This window comes from Myxine glutinosa, chromosome 2 (assembly GCF_964187855.1).
Source record: "Myxine glutinosa chromosome 2, kmMyxGlut1.1, whole genome shotgun sequence".
Taxonomy (NCBI): Eukaryota; Metazoa; Chordata; class Myxini; order Myxiniformes; family Myxinidae; genus Myxine; species Myxine glutinosa.
Genome location: NC_136262.1, coordinates 182,435,855 through 182,461,603, shown reverse-complemented (window position 1 = coordinate 182,461,603; position 25,749 = coordinate 182,435,855). Strand labels below are relative to the sequence as shown.

The 25,749-nt window shown below is 44.1% G+C and overlaps 1 protein-coding gene across 5 annotated transcripts in view; it reads right to left on the bottom strand.

Moving 5' to 3' along the window:
- DYSF (dysferlin) overlaps nucleotides 1–25,749 on the bottom strand; it is a 221,820-nt gene that overhangs the window by 86,621 nt on the left and 109,450 nt on the right. For all 5 annotated transcript variants that reach the window (XM_078772024.1, XM_078772026.1, XM_078772022.1 and 2 more), the window contains exons 20-26: nucleotides 24,918–25,042; nucleotides 21,038–21,144; nucleotides 18,546–18,738; nucleotides 16,751–16,906; nucleotides 12,642–12,770; nucleotides 9,803–9,969; nucleotides 3,998–4,112 (exon numbers count right to left, since the gene is read on the bottom strand). In XM_078772024.1, the coding sequence (XP_078628150.1) occupies nucleotides 3,998–4,112; nucleotides 9,803–9,969; nucleotides 12,642–12,770; nucleotides 16,751–16,906; nucleotides 18,546–18,738; nucleotides 21,038–21,144; nucleotides 24,918–25,042 (992 nt within the window). The remainder of the gene's footprint in view (nucleotides 1–3,997; nucleotides 4,113–9,802; nucleotides 9,970–12,641; nucleotides 12,771–16,750; nucleotides 16,907–18,545; nucleotides 18,739–21,037; nucleotides 21,145–24,917; nucleotides 25,043–25,749) is intronic.

Genomic DNA, 25,749 nt, shown 5'->3' with positions numbered 1-25,749 from the left:
AACGATTTCATTCATTATAACGATGATCCTGCATATTATTGGGTGAGAAGGGAGAGTATGTACTGCATCAAGGTAGGTAGAGTGGTATGAAGGTGTGGAGGAATGCTCAGCTGGGAGAAGAGTGCTTTGGTCTGTCTCAAAATCAGGGGTGTGGGCACTGAAGCCAGTAGAGTGAAAGATTTGAGTTGTTGCAGTTCAGTCCACTTGAAGTCCAGCTCAGTGTACAGTCCCAGTTCGTGTCTTGATTGGAAGCAGGGCCCAGTGGGGGAGATGCTCAAAAACTACAGTTTGACCAAACAATGCGCATATTCTCAAGCCCTGGACGACATGACACGTGAGCAGTTTTCCACCAGCCAGGGACTATCGTACACCGCTCCTTTCCAATCCCATCTCCAGGCGCTGCATGACGTCATCGCCGGGCGACGAAAGAGTGTCCTCAGTTTTCACTTTGTTTTCTTTCTTGTTTGTCAGGGCGACATCTCCACCATCATCTGAACAATGAAGCTGAAATTTGGGCACAATAGTGAGCACGTGCTTTGGCAAACTGTATTTTTCATTTTTTGATTAATCAATTGCTTAATTTTTAATTAATGTATTAATCACTTATTTATTTTCTTTCTCATCTGGACAATATCTCAGGCACCTTTTGAGCTGGGAAGCTGATATTTGGACACAAAAGTGACCAAGTGATGTGGCTATAAAGGATATTTTTGATTTATTGATGAATCAATAAATCGATTCATTACCTTCGCAAAAGCGGAAGGTTATGTTTTGATCGCTGTGTATTTATTTGTATGTCTGTGTGTGTGTGTGTATGTTATTCGCATAACTCAAAAAGTATTCAACCGAATTGCATGAAATTTGGTGGGATGATTGGTTATTATACGGGACACATTTGATTAGATTTTGGGAGCAATCGGGTCAAAGGTCAAGGTCAAGGTCACGAAAAGGTCAAAATCGTATTTTTGTTGTTCTGTTCCCTACACTCCCATGCCAAGTACAGAACAGTAGCTGCGGCGAAGGTATGCGCTCTACCGAGTGCCCGTTCTAGTTATTTAATGATTAATCAATTAATTTATGAATTGCGTATTTTTTCTATTAATCAATAATTTAATTTTCAAAAAGGTACAGCTTTGGATGAAACTGGTGGTTTGGGTATGCCATTAACCAATTGATTAAAAATTAATTATTTTACAATTATTGTTTATTATTTTAATTATGTAATTAATCAATCAATTATCATGATTGTACACATCTCCCTCCCATTACAGTCTCTTCTGCACGGTGGCATCGCCGGGCGCCGAAGGCACCCTGGGCAATGCTACATGCTGGAGAATATGTTAATTATTTATTTCACATGGCGGCGGGGTATTTTTAATGTATCTGTATTTGTTACCCTGCGCTCGCAGAGCGAAATTTCAGAATCATTGGAATCTCCCGCGATGAAGCTAACTCCAAGGGCCTCTCACTCACTCACCGCAGGCAGGTTGGTGGTCTTTCCGTCTTCTACCGACTCCTCTCTGGCCTTGCCCCCCCAGCTCTCTCTGGGCTCTGTCCCGCAAATATTCCTACAGGTCGCACAAGATCTGCCTGCAACCCTCTTTTGGTTAAACTGCCAAAATTAAGACTCTCTGCTCACCTTCACTCCTTCATTCCTCTTTTCTCCCGCCTCTGGAACAAACTCCCTCACTCTCTTCAATCCCACTCCACCCTCCAAGTCTTTAAAACAGCTGTTCACCACCATCTCTTATCTTCCCCCATCCAAAACCTTGATCTTTTCTACCCCTGCTAATTTCACCCCAATTCCACTTTTTGAAATACCAACTTTTGTCCTGGAAGTCCTTGGTGTCCTTGTGCTTTATACTTCTCCCTCCCCCTTCCCACGCCTCCTCCCCCCGGGCCCTCTCCCTTCCACACATCTCCCTGCTCTCGGATGTTGTGTGTGTGTGCTTCCCCTTTTCTCCCTATCTTGTCTTCCGCTCCCTCTTTTTGTGTATTTTGTTTGTCTGGTCGATTTGTTTGTGAAGTTAATGTTAGCTCTTTCACGAGCCTCGATTCAGTATACAAAAAAAACCAAAAAAAACAAAACAGGGTTAAGCATTCGGTTGTATACGTGCGGCATGTGTACGTACGTGCCTGCATTTTTAAAATTCATTTTCTCGGCAACCGTTGTTCCCATTGACACGAAATTTTACCAAATAAGTGCCTCCGCATGTAGATTTTTTTTTATTCAGAATTATGACGTCATAAGTCACGTGGTACGGACGCCATCTTGGAAAAACGTTACACCTCTATATATCCCAAACCGCACAATGGAAAAAGTTTAAAGAGGCTCATTTTCAAGTACTCACCATGGGGAATAAGATACGACGATGATTTCATCGTTGCCTTCATTATGATGTCATAATTCCACAAGTACAATGCTTGATCTGATCAGTATGAAAAAAAATTCTCTGCAACGTTTAGTCCGATGGACACGAAATTTGTACCATCGGAGCGCCTCCTCCTGTAGAATATTTTAATGATAATTATGATGTCATAGGTCAGGTGGTACAGGCACCATCTGGGAAAAATCGAAAAATGTTGCACCTCCATATCTCTGAAACCGCTCCATGGGAAAAAATTGAAACATGGCTCATTGTATAGAACTCCCCCATGGGGAATAAGATATGTTAATTATGATGTCATCGGTACCTTATTTATGACGTCATAATTCGACAAGTACAACGCTTGATTCAATCACTATGAATTGTTTTTTTGTCTGCAATTCTTGGTCCGATTGACAAAATTTTCACCATATGAGCAACTACTCCTCCAGAATATTTTAATGATAATTATGACATCATAGCTCACGTGGTACAGGCGCCATCTTGGAAAAACTTCGTAACTATCTCTGAAACTGCTCAATGGAAAAAAAATAATTAACACGGCTCATTGTCAAGTACTCCCCATGGGGAATAAGGTGTGTTCGTGATGTCATTGGTCCGTTATGACGTCATAATTTGACAAGTACAACGCTTCATCAGATCACTATGAATGATTTTTTCTCTGCAACTGTTGGTCAGAAACACGAAATTTTCACCATAGAAGCAGCTCCTCCTGTAGAGTATTTTAATGATAACTGTGATGTAATAGGTCACGTGGTACAGGCACCATCTTGGAAAAACAGAAAAACATGACACTTCCATCTCCAAAACCGCTCCATGGAAAAAATTGAAACGTGGCTCATTGTAAAGAACTCCGCATGGGGAATAGGTGTTGTTAACGATGAATCATTGGTGTCGTAATTACGAAGTCATAATTTGACAGGGAAAACGCTTAGTCTGATCAGTTTGAAATTTATTGAGTGTGATCTATGCAATAATTATATTAGAGAATATAAATGTATGATGTAATCGCTCACGTGGTCTGGCAGCCATATTGGATCAAAAAAAAAAAAAACCTTCAAAAACAGAAGAGTTGGCTCGCACCAAGTTGACTATGCAGGGTAAGTATTCCAAGAATACCATCGAGTTTATTTATTTATTTACTTGGTCACTGCTCATTTCCGTTGATTTCCAAACTATACAAACCATATCTTCTGGTTATTGAAAGATCCGTGTATAGTGGAGAAGTTGTGTTCCATAGCAAGTAGGTATGCATTTCTTATCTCCGACCTGTGTGGAGCCTCTTTTCATGCATTTGTTTGTTTGCGTAAGTTTAATAAGTTATCATATTTGGCAATTTTGAGCCCGCTTTCTTGCTCTGGTGCCTTGGTGGGAGCCAGCCAAGTAAAGAACCATTTGTTTGCATGCCAACCTTTGGGGGTGGGAAGGGGGGGGGGGCGTGGGGGTAGAGGGGTTAAATGTAAGCATGTATTTGTTTCAAATTTAGCCAATTGGATCATTCAAAGAAAGAAGAGGAAAGAACACGAAAACAAAGAAAAAGTGATGGCCAAAATTTCCAGTTTGACTTGAGAATCCTTTTAAATGATTGCTTGCATGTTAAATGGACTTACTATGTCTGTGTATGACTCTCTCCCTTCAGGCCATTGAGTTCCAGGGAGGCGCATAACATTCTCGAACACCTCATCTGTGAACACCGTGTGTCCTGCATCAGCATCCAGGAGCATACTGTAGCGACACAGGGAATAAAACATTGCAAGATAATATCGTTAACCGAAAAGGACTGAGACATTCATGAGATCTTCCACGAGTATGAAATTTCACAATGAGGTCGAGAACAAAACACCTAGTGTGAAACGAGTAAATTGAACGTCTTTATAGATATTTACTAAAGACGCCAATATCTCCAACTTCTAGGACTCCGTCTAGTACACCAATCGAGTCGCAACATTTTTATTCATTTGTTGCAAAAGAAAAATAAGAATACTAAATAAAACTTATACACCATTTTACAGACCCTGTTATAGCAGACAACAAAATCTGTTTGGGATGTATTACTCGTTCATGGCCATAATACCCCACAGAAGTACATCTTGTTAGAGCAAAGTTTGGAACTCCATCTGTGTGACTCGAGATTGTATTCACATGATCGATATCAACAGTTGGTAAAATTGAGGGCCCCGGGTGCATAAAACTCCTTCAATCTGAAGGAAAGACTTCCCTTAAGGTACGCTGTAATTCCTTAGGAGCCATTGCTATGCCTGGCAACCAATCAGATTTGGGATAGGAAGAGGTGTCTACTTTATTGTAGTGTTCACTTAACTCCACAAAGCTTGCAAAGTGTGGTCTTGCAGTCTTTCATCGACTCAAGCCTGAATTCTCTGCCCAATCCCTGCACCTATCAGGATATTGTTACGTTTGTAGGGGGTAGACAATGATTACCTTAGAACCAGGTAGAGTGCATAGATTAGCATGCTCCAATTGTCATGAAGAAGAAGAACCACCATGTAATAAGTAGGGAATTTGTTCAGCCCGGATGTCGGGTAAGGTGCATCTTCGTCCCCATTACGAGTGGTGGGCATGTTAATTAGCTCAGGGATTATGGGTAATTTATCTCCTGTATGTCGTTACCTCTACTTTATTCCTATGTCCCTTTTGGCACCACACCACAGACACTTAGCCAGAATCTCACATTTAAACGCCCTAATTAAAACCTACCAGAAGCCAGGACATTGAGCGCTGCCGCTGATAACATTGACTTGGTAAGACACAGAACGGACGAATGATCCGTGAGGCCACGCCCCAAGGAGTCGTGATTGGGTGGGAGTTGATTGACAGGACGGGTAAGGAGTGACTCGTTGATTGGTGAAGGACCCCGGATGACATCGGAGCCTGGTTGGTGAAGGAACGCACTAGCAGACATTTTGTCTCTTCTCCTTGGATTCTCGCTCTGACAGTTCGCTCTTGCGCTTTTACTCGCCTGGACCTCGTACAAAGGGTGGCATTTTTCTCTCGGGCTCAAGGGAGTGATCGAGAATGGCTGTGTTTGGAGATTTTGCTGGTGGTCGTGAGGAGGAAGAGCCGCGGCTTTCCAAGCAAGAGCAACGGGTGCACAACCGCGGCTGGCTCGCTGCAGCGGGACACACAGCGAGGCCTGGTTCCCACCAACCAATGTGCGGTTCCTGCCAACGAGTGGGCAATTCCCGCCAAGGCCCTGGACAATTTCCACGATTACTGACGAGACCCCACCAGCAATCAGAGTTAAGTGCACGCAAAAGGTGATTTATTTGCAATTATTTTATCCTTTCTGTTCGGGTCTGTTTGGGAGTGCTGCAATTTAGGAATTTATTATTATTTGATTGTGGTTTTATTTTTTTTTGTATACAAGATCGAGGCTCATGGAAGAGCGAATATTAATCACAAAAAGACAAACTGACACATAAAACATATGATAAAGGGAGTGGGAGACAATATGGGGAGAGACAGGGAAGCACACAAGTACAACATTTGAGAGCAGGGACATCGAGAGATCTGTAGGAGGGAGAGGGCTTGGGGGGAGGAGGCATGGGAAGGGGGGGGGGGGGGTGGGAGAGGTATAAAACACATGGACATGGCCAGGACTTCCAGGAAAGATGTCAGTATTTCAGAAAAGTGAATCCGGGGCGAATTAACGGGGGTAGAAACGATCAAGGTTTTGGATGGGGGAAGCTATGAGATGGTGGTGAACAGCTGTTTTAAAGACCTGGAGGGACGAGTGGGATTGAAGAGAGTGAGGGAGTTTGTTCCAGAGGCGGGAGAAAAGAGGAATGAAGGAGTGAAGGTGAATAGAGAGTCTTGATGTTGGCAGTTTAACCATAAGAGGGTTGCTGGCAGATCTTGTGCGACCTGAAGGAATATTTGGGGGACAGAGCACAGAGAGAGCTGGGGGAGCAAGGCCGGAGAGGAGTCGGTAGAAGACCGAAAGACCACCAACCTGCCTGCAGTGAGTGAGTGAAAGGCCCTCGGAGTTAGCCTCATCGTGGGAGATTCCAATGATTCTGAAAGCTTTGGTTTCAACAGCGTGAAGCCAAGCTAGGTGTGAGGCAGGTGCATCCGCCCAGAGGGGAGAACAGTATTCCATTGAGCTGTAGATGAAAGCCTTGTATGTGGTGAGGAGCTCAGGTGTGCCAAGGAAGGACTTCACACGACGTTGGATGCCCAATCGGCGACTGGCTTTGGAGGCCAGCTTGGAAATGTGGTTTTCCCAGGAAAGTTCATGGCAGATAGTGAAACCCAAAAGCTTGAGTGACAGAACTTCTTGGAGGGGATTGTTGAGAAAGTAGATGGGAGGGTTGTCCAGTCAGTCTTTTTGGAGAGACATCGTGAGAGTGTGAGATTTGTCATGATTGCCAGACATGTTCCACTTGTTTGAACAGTAATTTTGGCCAGGTCTGCAGAGAGCGAGGAGGCTGCAGACTGCCGATCTGAGGGAAGAGGAATAGAGCGGCAGAGAGTGGAGTCATCAGCAAAGAGATAGAGAGGATTTTCCAGAGAGTCGGAGAGATCATTGATGAAGACCAAAAAGCCACAGAGCCAAGAACACTGCCTTGGGGAACTCCAGCCTGAACAGGAAGGGGAGATGAGAGAAAACCATTCAGGGCCACATGTTGACTACGACCAGAGAGGAAGTCCAGAGGGGAGATGAGAGAAAACCATTCAGGGCCACACGTTGACTACGACCAGAGAGGAAGTCCACAAGCAATGCGTGGAGGTTTCCATGGACAACATAGGAGTAGCGTTTGGTGAGCAGAGCGGGGTGCCAGACCGTATCGAAGGCACGTGATGTGTCAAGGGAGACAGCTCTGATTTCCTGTTTGGCATTAAGGACCTCCATCCATTGTTGAGACAGCAGAAGCAGCATGTCCAGAGTAGAATAACCTGACACAAAACGTTTTTGGTTTTTGTTAAATGGACAACGCCTTTATTACCGGCATTTCTTAATAAAGCCGGCATTTCCTCGTACATTTTAACCTCGTCTCGGTTTGAGTTGATTTATTGCAGGTTTGAGGACTGCAGGTGGGATCTGTTAAGGTAAGCACTCTGGTTTCTCCCCCTCCCTAGTTTCCCCACGCGTATTCTCTGCCATTTGAACTGAACGCCTCGGAGTAACAGCTCGTTTGGTGATCCGTTCTACCCGAAGGTGTTCACCAAGGGTGGTTACGTGACAATATTCCAGCACAAACCCCTGCTTGTTTTCCAGATAAAGTTCAAACTCGATGGTCATCTCCATTCATACGAGAATGTTGGATAATCTGTCACACATTTGAAATGAGACTTGATTATCTACAGTGCATTCAGAAAGTATTCACACCCCTTCACTTTTTTCACATTTTGTTATGTTGCAGCCTTATTCTGAAATCATTTAAATTTATTTTTCCCCTCAATACCCCACAACGAAAAAGTGAAACAGGATTTTAGAAAGTTCTGCAAATTTATTAAAAAGAAAAAACTGAAATATCACATTGACAAGTATTCAGACCCTTAACTCGGTACTTAGTTGAAGCACCTTTGGCAGCGATTACAGCCTCGAGTCTTCTTGGGTATGACGCGACAAGCTTTGCACACCTGGATTTGGGGATTTTCTGCCATTCTTCTCTGCAGATCCTCTGAATCTCTGTCAGGTTGGATGGGGACCGTCGGTGGACAGCCATTTTCAGGTCTATCCAGAGATGCTCGATTAGGTTTAAGTCAGGGCTCTGGTTGGGCCATTCAAGGACTGTCACACAGTCGTCCCTAAGCCACTCCTGCGTTGTCTTGGCTGTGTGCTTAGGGTCATTGTCCTGTTGGAAGGTGAACCTTCGGCCCAGTCTGAGGTCCTGAGCACTCTGTTTCAGGTTTTCATTAAGGATATCTCTGTACTTTGCTCCGTTCATTGTTCCCTCAACCCTGACCAGTCCCCCAGTCCCTGCTGCTGAAAAACACCCCCACAGCATGATGCTACCACCACCATGCTTCACCGTTGGGATGGTATTGGGCAGGTGATGAACGGTGCGTGGTTTCCTCCAGACATGATGCTTAGAATTGAGGCCAAACAGTTCAATCTAGGTTTCATCAGACCACAGAATCTTGTTTCTCACAGTCTGAGAGTCCTTTAGGTGCTTTTTTGCAAACTCCAAGCAGGCTTTCATGTGTCTTTCATTGAGGAGAGGCTTCCGTCTGGCAACTCTGCCATAAAGCCCAGATCGGTGGAGTGTTGCAGTGATGGTTGTCCTTCTGGAAGTTTCTCCCATCTCCACACAGGAGCTCAGCCAGTGACTATCGGGTTATTGGGCACCTGTATTACCAAGGCCCTTCTCTCCCGATTGCTCAGTTTGGCCGGGCGGCCAGCTCTAGGAAGAGTCCTGGTTGTTCCAAACTTCTTCCATTTAAGAATTATGGAGGCCACTGTGCTCTTGGGAACCTTCAATGCAGCAGGAATTTTTTTGTAGGCTTCCCAAAATCTGTGCCTCGACACAATCCAGTCTCTGAGCTCTGCAGGCAGTTCCTTCGACCTCATGACTTGGTTTTTGCTCCGATATGCATTGTCAGCTGTGAGACTTTATATAGACAGGTGTGTGCCTTTCCAAATCATGTCCAATCAATTGAATTTACCACAGGTGGGCTCCAATCAAGGTGTAGAAACATCTCAAAGATGATCAAGAGAAATGGGAGGCACCTGAGCTAAATTTCAAGTGTCATAGCAAAGGGTCTGAATACTTATGTCAATGTGATATTTCAGTTTTTTCTTTTTAATAAATTTGCAAAACTTTCTAAAATCCTGTTTTCTCTTTGTCATTATGGGGTATTGAGTGTAGATTGATGAGGGAAAAAATGAATTTAAACAATTTCAGCATAAGGCTGCAACATAACAAAATGTGAAAAAAGTGAAGGGGTCTGAATACTTTCTGAATGCACTGTAAATGCCTTGTGTTTAGATGTGTTACGTGTTTAGATGCTGAAGACCCATGTCCTCATGAGATAAATTATGCAGTCTTTGCATAATAGCAAAGAGAATACCTGGCAAATGCATAGATCATCAAATACATTGCCAGCAGACACATTGACCACACGCACATGCCGACCCCAACAACAGGCACGGCCCGACCCGAACCGCAGAAACAATGACCACACCGCACGTGCCAACCACACCCGCAGACACCACAATTATCCATAACACACCTTTTTCAATGGTGTCAAGGTGGGGAGGAGAGGATCACATTCTCTCAGGTCTATCATGACGACTATAATTTGTATCGCCTGCACTTCAATGTATTTCTGCATCAGTTCTTAAGGCACAACCTCTCTTTTTCAAGCATCCTAAGATTTCTACAACCCAAGGATCACCTAAACACTGTGCTAAAATAAATCATACTAAGTCAGCAAAATTCTAAAGGCCCAACCTCTGTTCTGGTGAAATGAACCAGTCTCCATCCCAAGTCCACTTCTTCGGTGGCACAAAGCGTTCCTTGATGAGCTTGATAGACCCGGTCACATCAGAGAACTTGGGCCGTGTCAGACCCGTCGTGCCCCAGTTTCCAACAAGTCCCAGTTTCATCTGATTCTCGTACTGTGAATTAAAGTAATCAAACAAGATTGTACCTGAACACCAATTACAAGGACATGAGAATAAAATGAGTAATTCAACAGTATATGGTAAAAATAAAATACAAATAAAATATATGATAAAATGGATAATTCAACCTGAACCCTCCCAACCTATGGAACCAAATTCCACATTCTCCTCAATCTGACAGATCTCTAAATCCACGCTGCCACTGACAAACCAGACATCTGTTTAACAGAATCCTTCCTCCCACAGGATTTCCCTGACTCCTTATGATGTCTTCTGATTTGATTTCTGAGAAAGTCCCTCCCCGGTTATTGCCTCCTCCAATTTAATTCCTGAACCACATCGTGCCGGCAGAGTTGCACTTTACATCAATAACTCAATTTCACACTGCCCTTGTACTGATTTTACACCTCCCAACTCATAGGAATACCTCTGGCTATGACTTCCCCTCCGCTCCCACTTCTTGTTCATCTGTGTTAAATGCGGTCCTCCTGACAGTGACGACTCCATATACATCTCTCCCTCTCCCTCTCCCTCTCCCTCAGACAATATGAACAATTTTTTTAACCACTCATCTCAACTCTTCCTCGTATGTGGTCATTTCAATTGCTGCCATGCTAATTGGCTGGGTGTTGGTACCTGTGTCACCAACCATGGCACTTCAGCAAAGGACTTCTGTGACTCCAAGAGACCGACTCAATCCGTCAATATTCCCACCCAGATTTCTCCCAATGGCAAATAGTCTCTTCTGGACATGGTGATGACTAACTTTCCCACAATGGCCTCCTGCTCTTCCTCTATTCCAATTGGTTAATCTGACCATATGCTTGTGAAAGTCTACAACTCTGACTAATCTCAGAGAGCTGACCCAACAGCGGTGATTCTAGCATTTTCTCAAACAGATTGGCAGGAACTGCAAGCAGCCATCTCTCTTCAGGACTAGTCTTATATCGACTGCCCCTGATGTTAAATCAGCTTGAAGATTCTTCCACAGAAACCTGCTCCCTCACTCATGCACAGATTCATCCGATCTAACCCTAACCCTAACAAGGTCATGGAATCAATCATTGCAGTTGATATGAATTCAATACTTTGATCCAATGACCTTATCTCAGATCATCAATTTGAATTCAGATTCAGATCATCGTAAGGCAATTACCCTGGACATGCTGCTTCGACTCTCCAAACAATGGATGGAGGCCTTCAATGTCAGACATGAGATCAGGGATGTCTCTCTGGACATATATCGTGCTTTTGATACAGTCTGGCAATCCCACCTTGCTCTCCAAAACTGTCTATGGCATCCAAGACCATCTCCATACATGCTTTACTGATTTCCTCTACTCCCGTCGACAAAAGTGTGGCACTCAACGGAATCCTTTCATCTCTCCATATCAAGGCTGCAGTGTTCTCGTCCTAGTCATATTGCTGATCTTTATAAATGATCTCTCTGACTCTGGAAAATCCTCTATTTGATGATGACTCCACCCTCTGCAGTGACATCCCTCATCCTTCAGACAGGCAGGCTGCAGCCTCTTGCTAACTTTGACAAACAATGCATGTGGTGAGCAATGGGGGAGGGGAATGAGAGGATGCATGGGGTGGACAAGATAATAAATTCCAGCCTTGATAAATTCACAAGCTGGTCAAACGCTTGGAAAACATCTTTCAATCTAGACAAATATCACATTCTCTCTCTCCAAAAGGACTGTCTGGCATACGCTCCTCTCCAAATTCTTAACAATCCTCTTGAGGAAGTTTAGTTATTCAAACTCTTGGATCTCACCATCAGCCATGATCTTTCTTGGGCAAGCCACATTTCAAAGTTGGCCTCCAATGACAGCCGCAGACTAGGCATCCTCCATCGTACAAATTCCTTCCTTGGCACACCTGAACTCCAACCCACATACAAGGCTTTCGTCCACAGCTTTATCGAGTACCGATATCCCTTCTGGGCTGGCTCCCCTGCTTTCCATCTTGTGCAGCTTGACACCATGGAAACCAAGGCCTTCAAGATCATTGGAATCTCGAGTGACGCTGAGTCTCTGATTCTATCACTTCACCATCACAGACAGGTCGGTAGTCTGTCTTCTACCACCTTCTTTCTGGTCTTGCACACTCTGCTCTTTCCATACTTTGTCAAACACCCCTTTAACCTTGTCCCTCCACCCCACCCAATTTCCAGTTTTCCTGACTGAGCTTCCTTCTGCATCCATCTTGTCCACCCGAGACATCCTCTCCTACTCCATATTCCTCCTCACAAGCATTGCGTGTCCAAGTCTCCCCCTATTTTGGCCTTCAACTCTGTGCTGTTGGCGTTCCCCCCTTCTCTACTATATTCCTTTTGCCCTTATCTGTTCAGCATACTATTATTAGCTGTTCCATGAGCCTCGACTATCGACAAAAACAAATGTAGAGAACGAGCTCCATTGGCCCAGACATCTTACAGGAAATGTATCTCAACTCAACCTTTGAAAGCAAAGTGTACATATCCATCGACAAGTGTCTGGGACAAGTGAACTATTTTCTTTAAATGTAACAATCACAATTTGTTGACTAATCACAAGCTTACAATTGAAGGAAATACAAAATATACATCAACAATGCTTATTGGAGGAACAGGTGAACCAAAGGTTGGGAGAAAAGTAGAACATGATGTAGTAACATACCGTCTCTGCAAACACCGCCAGCTTGCCCTCACTGAAGTCGTTGAACTTTTGGGAGTTTGAGGACAGGCCAAACCACATGCGAACTCGGAGCTGAGCAGGGATCTTCTCTGGAGATTTGTTCATTGGATACTGGAAAGGCAGGAAATGCACACACCTTGTAATCACCTCGATTGTTCACTGCTCAATCTGAAAAACAAACAATTGAAAAACATCATGTCGGCATCCAGTAATGCTACAAAACACGATGGATCGTCATTCACACAAGACGCATCACGGTTACAGCTCGCTTCGAAACTTTCAAAACTTTCACATCTGCTTACAGCTGAACATGCCAACATTGCATGTTTCAAATAACTGATATCGGACGATGCGAAGCAGTTCCATGACGAGGTGCAACCAGGCAACAGAAATAATTTGGAAATGTAGGAAACGACAATGAAGCTCAAACTGAACAAAATATTGGATTTACTTTCATGAACACAGATTGTGATTTTATGGGATCGTAATTGGTAAGAACAGAGGATGATTCGGCATAGGCGAGTAATTAATGCAACCTTCACATACACGGATTATTCTTACGAGTCCTTACGGATCGCCAACTCGTAGTCAATCACAAGCAACCGTAAATAACTCGCTGGTATCCGTAGATAACTCGTCACAACTCGCAACAACTTTTGACATGTCAAAAATCATCTTCCGTTATTTACGGATGCTTGCGATTGACTACGAGTTGGCGATCCGTAAGGACTCGTAAGAATAATCCGTGTATGTGAAGGCACCCTAAACCACAAGACTAAGTACTAATTCGAGCGGAGTCAGCTTTGTGCTACACACGATCTTCCATCCGAGGGACAGCGAGCTGGCCGGTAGTTTGGCGTGTGATGAACTAAAGCTGCGTAAGGTGATTACAGTGACAAGTCTCATCAATTATTGCCATCAACACACAAGAGTCGTTCATATTGTGTGTGGCATCATTTAGTCCTATCAGGTTAGATTTAAGTATAACAATCAGAAGATGCGAAATTGGAATGTTCAAGCTCACTGCAATATGTCATATGATAAATGCAAACCCTCCGATGTCACGACTTGCAGTAGTCCTTAACGACATTGTTATGAAAATAAATCGGTGAATATCCGAAAGACGAAGGTGATGGCAAGTGGTAAAGCATGTGGTGAGGTGGAAAGAACTGGGAAGTGGCCATGTGCTGTGTGCAGGAAGGGTGTCGGAGTGAACTCCATTCAATGTCCAATGTGCGCTGAGTGGGTTCATCAAAAATGTAGTGGTCTGAGAGGGTCATTAACCAGTGTGGCAGCTACATTCAAATGTAAGGTGTGCACAGAGGGAGCTGCACATGGAGGAAATGTTGAGTTGGATCTTGGAGACGGCGTGAAGCTGGAAGGTATGAAAACATTTTGCTACCTCGGAGACATGCTGAATGGAGAAGGTGGATCAGACTCGGCAACGGTTGCTAGAGTGAGATGTGCATGGAAGAAGTTTCGGGAACTGAGTGGCATGCTGATGAGGAGGAGAGTGTCGTTGAAGCTGAAGGGAAAGGTGTATGCTGCATATGTGAGAAGTGTTATGATTTATGGGAGCGAGACATGGGTCATGAATGTAGAGCAGCAACGAAGGCTGGAAAGGATGGAAATGCGAATGGTTCGGTGGATGTGTGGAGTATCGTTGAGAGAGAGGAAGACAAATGATGAATTGCGAAAAATGATGGGAATAGAGCCTGTGATTGAAGTTGTGAAGAGGAACAGGTTGAGATGGTTTGGTCATGTGTTGAGGAAGGATGAAAGTGACTGGTTGAGAAGAGTGATGGAAATGAATGTAGAAGGAAGTAGAGGACGGGGAAGCCCGAGAAAGACTTGGCTGAAGATGGTGGAAGAAGAAATGCGGGCAAGGGGGTTAACAAGGAGAGATGCAGAAAATAGGGCAAAATGGAGAAGATTGTCATGGGGACCACAAGGCTAACCCCCACTCTAGCAGGGAAAATGGCCTTAAAATGCATGTTGTTGTTAAATACCACCTTTAGAGGCCATTTTTCCCCGCAAAGCGGGGGTTGGCCTTTTTCGGGAACCATGGTTGTTGTTGTTTTTTGGTCCCCTTTTTTGAAGCAATGTTTTACGGCCGGATGCCCTTCCTGACACCAACCCTTTTTGCCGCCTTTAACGACAAACAGTTGTTGTTGTATGAAAATAAATTACTTGGAATCGGTGTCCACAACCATCCTTGACCATGTTGTGGAATGTCGGCCGAGGACCTCACTTTCACTTCAATTCGCTTCGAAATTTGTTTCCTCACCGCTTGAATGATCGACACAAAACTTTCAAAATAGGAGCACCTGCCTATGCAGAACCTTTAAACAAAGTCACATTGGATGGAAAATGCGGCCGGCATTACAAAAACTGTGCTGGAGGCATGTGTTGCAGGGTGTTTCACATAGGAATAAATGGCTTCGACCTCACGAGGTTGGGAGTTTGACCTGTGAGTGCAAAATTTGTTGAAATAATTAAAGTGTGCAATTTTTTTTGTATTTCATCATCTTTGATCAGCTAATGTCCCTTTTGCTTTAATTAGGCACATCAGCTGCCCTTTAAATAATTAAAGCAATATATATGTGTGTGTATATATATACTGTATTAGAAAGCTGTCTGTGTGTGTGTCTGTGTGTGTCTGTGTGTGTCTGTGTGTGTCTGTGTCTGTGTGTGTGTGTGTGTGTGTGTGTGTCTGTGTGTGTGTGTCTGTGTGTGTGTGCGTCTGTGTGTGTGTGCGTCTGTGTGTGTGTGCGTCTGTGTGTGTGTGCGTCTGTGTGTGTGTGCGTCTGTGTGTGTGTGCGTCTGTGTGTGTGCGTCTGTGTGTGTGCGTCTGTGGGTGTGCGTCTGTGGGTGTGCGTCTGTGGGTGTGCGTCTGTGGGTGTGCGTCTGTGTGTGTGCGTCTGTGTGTGTGCGTCTGTGTGTGTGCGTCTGTGGGTGTGCGTCTGTGGGTGTGCGTCTGTGGGTGTGCGTCTGTGGGTGTGCGTCTGTGTGTGTGCGTCTGTGTGTGTGCGTCTGTGGGTGTGCGTCTGTGTGTGTGCGCCTGTGGGTGTGCGCCTGTGGGTGTGCGCCTGTGGGTGTGCGTCTGTGGGTGTGCGTCTGTGGGTGTGCGTCTGTGGGTGTGCGTCTGTGGGTGTGCGTCTGTGGGTGTGCGTCTGTGGGTGTGCGTCTGTGGGTGTGCGTCTGTGGGTGTGCGTCTGTGGGTGTGCGTCTGTGGGTGTGCGTCTGTGGGTGTGCGTCTGTGGGTGTGCGTCTGTGGGTGTGCGTCTGTGTGTGTGCGTCTGTGTGCGTCTGTCTGTGTGCGTGTCTGTGTGCGTCTGTCTGTGTGCGTCTGTCTGTGTGCGTCTGTCTGTGTGCGTCTGTCTGTGTGCGTCTGTCTGTGTGCGTCTGTCTGTGTGCGTCTGTCTGTGTGTCTGTCTGTGTGTCTGTCTGTGTCTGTCTGTGTCTGTCTGTGTGTCTGTCTGTGTGTCTGTCTGTCTGTGTGTCTGTGTGTCTGTCTGTCTGTCTGTCTGTCTGTCTGTCTGTCTGTCTGTCTGTCTGTCTGTCTGTCGCCATTTTTCTCAGACGGCTGAACAGATCTTCGTCAAACTTTCAGAGGTTCATCAGTGAGTGCCTGGGTGTTTTTTAGGCAGAATTTTTTTTTTTTAAGTTCGTTTTTTCGGAGTTGGGGGGAGCGTGGGGATGGGGGGGGGGGGGGGAATAAAAATAAAATCTAAGATAGTGCCTCAGCCTTTTTTCATTAATGACAGTTATATACAAGTACACATTCGCATAAATAAATACAAAACAATCACCAGACATTTGAACACAAATAAATCAAAATTCCAGAAGTGTACGAAGTTGGTAGTAAGGCTTCTTCCTGATCGGCATCACACTTAACTCAGAAACGTGATGAACGGCACATTCAGCAGCATATATTTAATGAAAAGGTGATGAACCCCCTTCCACTCCTTTCACAGCCCCCTCCCCTCCCCCCCCCCCCCGGGTATATATATATATATATATATATATATATATATATATATATATATATATATATGGTATATTGAAGTGAGAAGAGCCGAACATGGCACCTTAAGCAGGATGGTTCGAGTCTTTCCACAGTGGCGACCTGAAGCATTGGGGTGCAGAGAAGAGTAAAGTATTTCATGTGCTCTGATGCGGAAGTATGCAACACGCTTCTCACCACGCAACATCCATACCACGATGTCTGGGATATTGTTTTGTGGCTGAAAGACAAAGCGACAAAACGCACAGAATTGAACACATCAGGATGTGCAACATTACCAAGTCTCCCAAACATGAAAATAAATATTTTTTAATATTTTAACAATAAGATATTATATTGGTTTATATATATTACAAATATCATGGAGGAAGCCAAAGGGCAGAAGGGCAATACACAGATTTTAAAAAGTACGTTTTAAAAAGCAGACAAGGAGGTGTAAACATAACCAAGCAAGAACAGACACGTACAATGATAGTCAGGTGACAATAAAAGAGAAAAAGCTACAGGTTAAAGGGGAAGCATAAGCAAGCATAGAAAAGGGATAATGGTAGAGTCATCACCTCAAGAGTGGTGAAGAGCAACATTGAGTGGAATCTGCATGCAGGAAATATGAGGGATGCCGTTGAGCAGCAAGACAAGACTTGGGGGAAGGATTATAATGTATGGGTTAACCACATGTTCAAGGAAAGCAGAAAATCTGAGTAGTGCATCAGGTGAGTGGCAATACAGGACCGCAAAGCCACTACACTATTGCTGGCGGAAGAGAAGTCCTAGTACTTCAGCCTCTTGGCGAGATGTTCACCATGAGGGCCTCACATTCCACCACTTCCATGGATACACAATTAAAACCAGCAACAAGCACATAGAAGAGCGAAAGTTTGCCAGTGCTAGTGCTGAGGAATGTACACGGTAATACATCGATAATGTATTATAGTGTTAGGCATTATTGCTCTTGGTGTGAACCTTCACATCCTCAACATTGCCATTTGTTTCTTGCATCAAATCGTTAACCATGTGCCCAAGCTTTGGCTGCATGTTTGGAAGAAATGAAGAGGTTCCATTAAGGTCTATCGTTCCTCGTTTTTCAACACGAGTGGACCTCCAAAGAACAACCAAAGGGAGAAGCCCTCTAGACAAATGATTCGTTGTCCAGACACAAGCTTTGGACAACGAGTCAACAGAGAAGATCCCCACTCAGCTCTGAATTCGCATGTTGTATGGCCTGCCCTCAAATTCCCAAAAGTTCAACGACTTCAATGAGGAAAAGCTGGTGGTATTTGCCAAGATGGTATGTGGAGTTGAATTCTGTGTTGCCACCGTGGACTCCTCCAACCACCACCCCATACAAGCCCAATCACCTAGCTCAAAAACTCATCGTTTTCTTCCATCAAGAAAACCTTTTTGGCAGTGAGGTGTGCATCCTTTTACAAGGACCAGGTTTGTGCTACTGATGGTCTCTTCTTCAGAACCAAGGCATTATTGAGCTGCACCAAGCTCATCACAGTACAAAGCTTTCATACAGGAGCTCCATGGAGTCTGGCTCCCAACTCTGGGCTAGTGATCCTGCTTCCCACATTGCTCCCATCGAGGTGGTCAAAATCTAGGCCTTCCACACAATTGGAATCTCAAAGTAGGAGGTGTATTCCTAAGGAGTCACTCTCCCACAGACAGCAAGTCAGTGGACAATAATGTAATGAGCTGCCCATCTACGCACATGCACAATGTCATGCTTTTGTCATTGTTCCTCTCTAGGCCATTGTTACTTGTTTTTGCGTTATGCTCCTCCTTTCCCCCTTGTGTTTCCCCCTTTGGTAGTTTGTGAACCTGCTACCCTTAGCTACTCATTCAGCTTTACTCACCTCAGTAGCCAGCATCAGCAGTGTCTCCAGCCAATCCTCCATCTCTTGCAGCGTGTCCTCGACAGTCCTGGCGGTATTATTCAGTTGATGTGCAGCTTGTACGAGCAAGGCCAGCTGTTGCACACGGTCTTGCCACCTCTGCAGGTCGAGTTTCGTAACATTGGATACAAGCTCCAGAGATGGTAAAGGGACACTGGGACAAACAGTGGGCGAAAAACAATGTTAGAAGCTTATTATTGATTTGTGCAAATTTTAAAAAGCTACACTCTGTAATTAAATTTATGAACTCATCACACAAAATGTCCTGCAAAAAATTATATTTACAGGTGGGGGCCAATACAACAGATATAGAATCAATCAAAAAGGAAACAGGCCAGAGAATTTGGATGAAGTAAAAAAAAAAAAATGTTTTAGAGCGAGGCTCCTGGAAGAGCAAGGTTAAATTGACAGTGGACGAGGAGCAAAAATTGGGCACAGATGGCAAGGGGATAAACAAACAGGAGAGAGAAATAAAATAAAGAGCGAGATAAATATGCATATAGCGCGTGCGCATACGCACGCGCACGCACGCACACACGCACACACGCACACACACACACACACACACACACACACACACACACACACACACACACACACACACACACACACACACACACACACACACACACACACACACACACACACACACACACACACACACACACACACACACACACACACCTTCTAATTAGTGGATTCGGCTGTTTCAGTCACACCCATTGCTGACAGGTATATATAATCAAGCACACGGCCATGCAATCTCCATAGACAAACATTGGCAGCAGGCCGTACTAAAGAGCTCAGTGACTTTCAACATGGCACCGTCATAGGATGCCACCTTTCCAACAAGTCAGTTCATCAAATTTCTGCACTGCTAGAGCTGCCCCGGAAACTGCAAGTGCTTTTATTGTGGAGTGGAAACATCTTTGAGCAACAACAGCTCACCCGTGAAGTGGTAGACCACACAAGGTCACAGAACTGGACCGCTGAGTGCTGAGTGCTGAAGCACGTAACGCATAAAAATAGTCTGTCCTTGGTTGCAACACTCACTACCGAGTTCCAAATTGCCTCTGGAAGCAACGTCAGCACAACAGTTTGTTGGGAGCTTCATAAAATGGGTTTCCATGGCCAAGCAGCCACATCCAAGCCTAAGATCACCATTCGCAATGCCAAGCGTCGGCTGGAGTGGTGTAAAGCTCGCCACCATTGGACTCTGGAGCAGTGGAAACACGTTCTCTGGAGTGATGAATCACGCTTCACCATCTGGCAGTCCGACGGACGAATCTGGGTTTGGTGGATGCCAGGAGAATGCTACCTGCCCGAATGCATAGTGGCAATTGTAAAGTTTGGTGGAGGAGGAATAATGATCTGGGGCTGTTTTTCATGGTTCGGGATCGGCCCCTTAGTTCCAATGAAGGAAAATCGTAATGCTACAGCATACAATGACATTCTAGACGATTGTGTGCGTCCAACTTAGTGGCAACAGTTTGAGGAAGGCCCTTTCCTGTTTCAGCATGACAATGCCCCTGTGCACAAAGCGAAATCCATACAGAAATGGTTTGTGGAGATCGGTGTGGAAGAACTCGACTGGCCTGCACGGAGCGCCGACCTCAACCCCAAACACCTTTGGGATGAATTGGAACGCCGACTGCGAGCCAGGCCTAATTGCCTATCAGTGCCAGACCTCACTAATGCTCTTGTGGCTGAATGGAAGCAAATCCCGGCAGCAATGTTCCAACATCTAATGGAAAGCCTTCCCAGAAGAGTGGAGGCTGTTATAGCAGCAAAGGGGGGACCAACTCCATATTAATGCCCATAATTTTGGAATGAGATGTTCGACAAGCACATACGGGTGTGATGGTCGGTGTCCACATACTTTTGGCCATGTGTATATATTATGAAAGAGCGAGGTGCGTGTGCGCACACATGCGTCCTTTTTATTTCTGTACAATTCCATACCCTCTTTGGCCAATTTCGAAATTTTGCAAATGTGCTGGGGTTACCCAGGGTCAGCTCATCGACACAACCCCCTTCCTGCAAGGAAATTCTCTGTGTGCATGTCCAAAAATCATAGCGGAAAAAAAAAAAAACAATAAAAAAAAAACAAAACAAAAAAACGCATCTGTGCCTGAAGGAAGCTGTTCAGTCTGGCATTTTTAACATGAAATAGGCAAAGCCTAGAAACAAGTGTACCCCATTAGAATCCTTTCGAACACATAAGAATTACCCTTTGGAACCCTTTAGAATTACGTTTTAGAATTAAACATGGTGGGTTCGCAAGGTTCTTCATTTTTGACAGATGGAAGGATGTAGCCAAATATTGAAGCTGCTTCACCACTTGAAAACCGACAGCATAAGACACTGACTCAAACCAACCGTTTTTTGGTTTTGACGTCAACATTAAGTAGAACTGTGAACGTCCATGAAGACTCGCGTCCGATACGCCATACCTGCAGTCCAAAATGACGTCATCTACAGCTTTGGACCAAAGTGAAGCCACAAAGTCCATCTGATTCGGCAAGCTCATGGCGTCTCTAATCTCCTTCAAGTGTCTCTCCTGTAAATACATGGGGCACACACAAACATTGAAAACAACTCCGTTTTTGTGACACGAGTCCAAGTCTCAGTCCAATTCTTGCTCACTGCAGACAATCGGACTTGCAGAAAAAAAAAAAAATTCATTTCTTACATGCTCCATTCTTGTCTTTGTCCTCTTGCTCACCCTCAATCAAACCCTACCTTTCCAGGTCGTACACATTCCACCAGAAACCCTTTCCTTCCTTGTTACACTCCACCAATTTAAACTTTTACAGTCACCTCCATCAATTCATCCCCTTAAATCACATTTTGGAATGAGATGTTCGACAAGCACATACGGGTGTGATGGTCGGTGTCCACATACTTTTGGCCATGCGTATATATTATGAAAGAGCGAGGTGAGTGTGCGCACACATGCGTCCTTTTTATTTCTTGCTTGCTCACCCTCAATCAAACCCTACCTTTGCAGGTCGTACACATTCCACCAGAAACCCTTTCCTTCCTTGTTACACTCCACCAATTTAAACTTTTATAGTCACCTCCATCAATTCATCCCCTTAAATCACCTCTAGAATGGTCTTCCCGAGTTCATCTCAAAAACTTTACCCTACAGCATTTTATATCTACTGCCCACTGGCACTTCATGGTTTCTCCCATTTCTTTCAAGGAGCTTTACTAGACCTGCTGAGACCCTGTTCCCACCATTCACGTCACAATGCCTCAAGGATGTAAAACAGAATAAGAGACGTCCGACGCACACAAGGATGCATTAGTTCATCCCTTCACCCCCATTTTGTCGACATTGACCCTTGATCCTATTATTCTGCTGTCCAGAAAGCCTCAAATGACACACTCCTTGATGTGTTACATTTACAGAATAAGAGCGACTACATGTACACTGTCCTCACCTCTTCACCAGCAGGTTCCTCACCCAGAAATGTGCATTGAAAACCAAAACAGGTGGAAAACTTATTTACTTGATGAGTTTCATAAGCTTGACTTCCAAGTATGAGGGGCATTTGTCACTCCAATTTGTACACCAAGTCTTCAAACCTTATGTGTTTACTAAAGTGTCTAGACAAACAAGTCAGGTTACACTTCATGTACATAAAGTTTGATTATATCGAGTACAAATTGGAGCAATTATGAGTTGAATATTACACAGGTTCATAGAACTACCATCACTGGCTGACATGGTAGTTCCGTCAAAGTGATTAGGATCTTGATCACCTCCTTGACCAAGGTCCTTCTTGCAAGGTTGCTCAGTTTGGTCAGACAGCCAGCTCTTGGAAGACTGGGTAGTTGCATATTCTTTCCACTTCCTAATGATAGAGCTCACTGTGCTCTTGGGAACTTTCAACACTATAAATTGTTTTCTGCTCTTCCCTAGATCTGTCTCCTCATAATTCTATCTCAGAGTTCTGCGGACAGTTCCTTGGACTTCATGGTAGAGTTCCTGCTCTGACATGCACTGTCAACTGGGGGACCTTATACAGAAAGGTGTGTTTCTTTCTAAATAATGTCCAATCAATTGAATTGGCCACAGGTGGACTGCAATGAAGTTGTAGACATCTCAAGGATGATCAAAGGAAATTGGATGCACCTGAGCTCACTTTTGAGCGTCAAAGCAAAGATGTTGAATACTTATTGACCCAATAATTTTTCAGCTTTTCAATATTTAATTCTTTTGTGAAAAATTTTCCAAAATAATTAATTCCACTTTGACATTATGGAGTATTATGTGTAGATCAGAAAGAAAAAAAAAACTCAATTAAGTCCATTTTAAATTCAGGCTGTAACAAAACAAAGTGAAAAAGTCAAGAAAAGAAAAAGTCTGTATACAACAAGAATGACCACGCTGTGGTCACAACCTGTGACAAAAACCAGAAAGGGCCTATTGGGAAGCACACATTTAAAGCATTTAGAATTTAGATGAACAGCGCGACTGGGAAACATTTAATGTGCTATTAAAATATTAACTCGACACCCCTCAGCAATGTCACACTCTCCATGGTTATATCATAACTGGCTGATTGGTCACATGGTCATGGATCGTTTAACCCTAATATGGGGCCATTGAAAATTACAAGTGCTATTTTCTTGTGGGGTGCGTGCTGACGGACTCGATTAAACCTTACTATTCATTTTATTTGACATATTAGATTTTTCAGGTTCCCTCATGCTGAGTAACTCAATCCAAACAAAGCAAATGGAAATCTGATATAACAAACCCAGGCAGTCTATAATCAGTAAAGGCCTACAGGTCTCTGATATATTAGGCCCACAAGAAAGCCAAGATGGCAGCCATATTATTTTGGCTGGGTGCCATGGTGGGTGGAGTCAAGCAACAAATGTGGGTGGTGTCAGCTGTCTGGCCAATGGGAGCACATTTCAAAAATCGCCCCCACCAAGAACCACCACAACAACAACAACAACAACCATGCAGAGCTCTTGTAGACATGCAACACAGCACAGGTAAAATAAAAAATAGGGGCAATACCCCTCGGCACTCACCTTATAGAATAAAGCAGTACACTACACTGACTGAAGGTATTTTAAACAGCGTCATGGTAATTTAAACCAAATTCAATGGTTGTTAGTACGATTCTACATGCTGCCCTGTCTTCTAACGTAATCAAGACTTTAAACAAACCAAAAAAAAATACATATTTCGGGGGGCAACACCCACCCACTCCCCATATACCTCCTCAGACCCCGATTTTTCTAATGCCTTGAACAAAGTTTTGATCAAGTCATCAAAACTGTGTGTATAGTTTCAGAGAGCAAATACCTATTTTAGGGGGGGCAACAGTCCTTACCCCCGCCCCCCCCACCCCCCGTAGACTCCTTTAGGGCCCAATTTTTTTGTTCATGGAATTTAAAAAAATATCTGCCCCTTTGGAGGTCGACGGGGGGGGGGGGCTAGGAGGGGATTGCCCCCCTAAATAGGTATTTTCTTCTTTGTTTGTTTAAAGTCTTGGGATTATGTTTGTATGATTCCAAATGCTGCGCTGTCTTCTAGCAACCATTGAAATTGGTTTGAAATAACTTTAGTCATTGTAGTATACTGTTTATTCTACCAGGTGAGCGCAGTTTATTCTACCAGGTGAAAACTGGAAATTGGGGTGGGGTGGAGGGCCACCAGGGGTATTGCCCCCATGTTTATTTTTAATGCCGTGACCAAACCTTGGTACATCATGGGTGTTGGTTTGTTGTGAAGTTTCGTAAAAATTGTGTGTAGTTTCTGAGAAGAAAGCAAATACTTATTTTGGTGGGTCAAACCTGAACCCACTTTGACCCCCCATGAACACCCTTATACTTGGATTTTCTTAGTGCTGTGAACAAACTTTGGTACATCATGGGTGATGAATGTTGTGGTCAAGTTTAATCGAAATAGTGTGTGTAGTTTGAGGAAAAAGCAAATTATATTTTGGGGGGTCAAACCTGGACCCATTTTGACCCCCAGTAGACCCCTTTAGACTTCCATTTTTTTAATGCCGTGAAGAAACTTTAGTTGCAACATACCAAACATGTGACCAAGTTTGGTCACAATCCCATCGGCGGTTTCAGAGAAGTTGCAAATGTTTACGGACTGACAACACAACACGCCATCGCATAAGCTCCCTGGAACTATGTTCCAGCTGAGCTAAAAATTTAAAATAATAATAATTTTAAAAAGCACAGCAAAAATTAAGATTGATGTGGTTCAACAACAATTGTAATAACATTGGAGTGAATGGGATTGCAGTACACGCAATGCGTGCAACACCCCAAGCAATGCGAGAAACGTACCAGGCGATAATGAGCATAGAGCAAGATGTTCTGAGCTTCCAATCGGTGTAAGGTATTTTCCCAGTAAGATGTAAGGGTCACCACAGGTTTTACATTCCCCCACGGAAGGTAGTAGTAAGCACAACCTGCACGGTATATGAACAGCACAAGGTGACAGATTTCAACAGATCTTTAATAAGTCAAAATGACTGTTGAGGCTCAACAACAGCTACAACAACTCCCGCAGTTGAAATTCGGCAAACAACAACAACAACTCAGGCCTGGGACAGAAGTACCTTTTTTTCCCTCTGTCTGCCGCTTTGCGTGCGAGCAAATTGCCATTTTTCTCCGTTATATTTACCTCCGCCACCAAAGGTGGATGATGGTTATGTTTTCTGTCCGTTTGTCCGTCCATCTATCCGTTTGTGAACAAAATATCTCAAAAAGTTGTGGACGGATTCGGATGAAATTTGGCAGAGATGTAGCGTATGTCACAAGGACGAAATGATTAGATTTTGGTGAATCAACTTCTAATCGGCTTGTTCTTGTCACACATCCAACTCATCCACCAAGCGGTCATAATCCATCCACAACTTTTTGAAACATCGTGCTATATATCGTATTTGGCTCCACTTATCAATGGTGAAAAACACCAAAAAAAAATAAAATCTCTTATCCAAATCCAGATCTTCACCAAAATATAATCAATCCATCCTTGTCACAAACCCAACCTGTCCAACAAAATTTCATCCGAATGCATCCACAACTTGAGATATGCTGTTCACAGGCAAACACAGGGGTGAAAACATAACCTAGGACCACCTTTGGCAGCAGAGGAAATAAAGGTGATTGC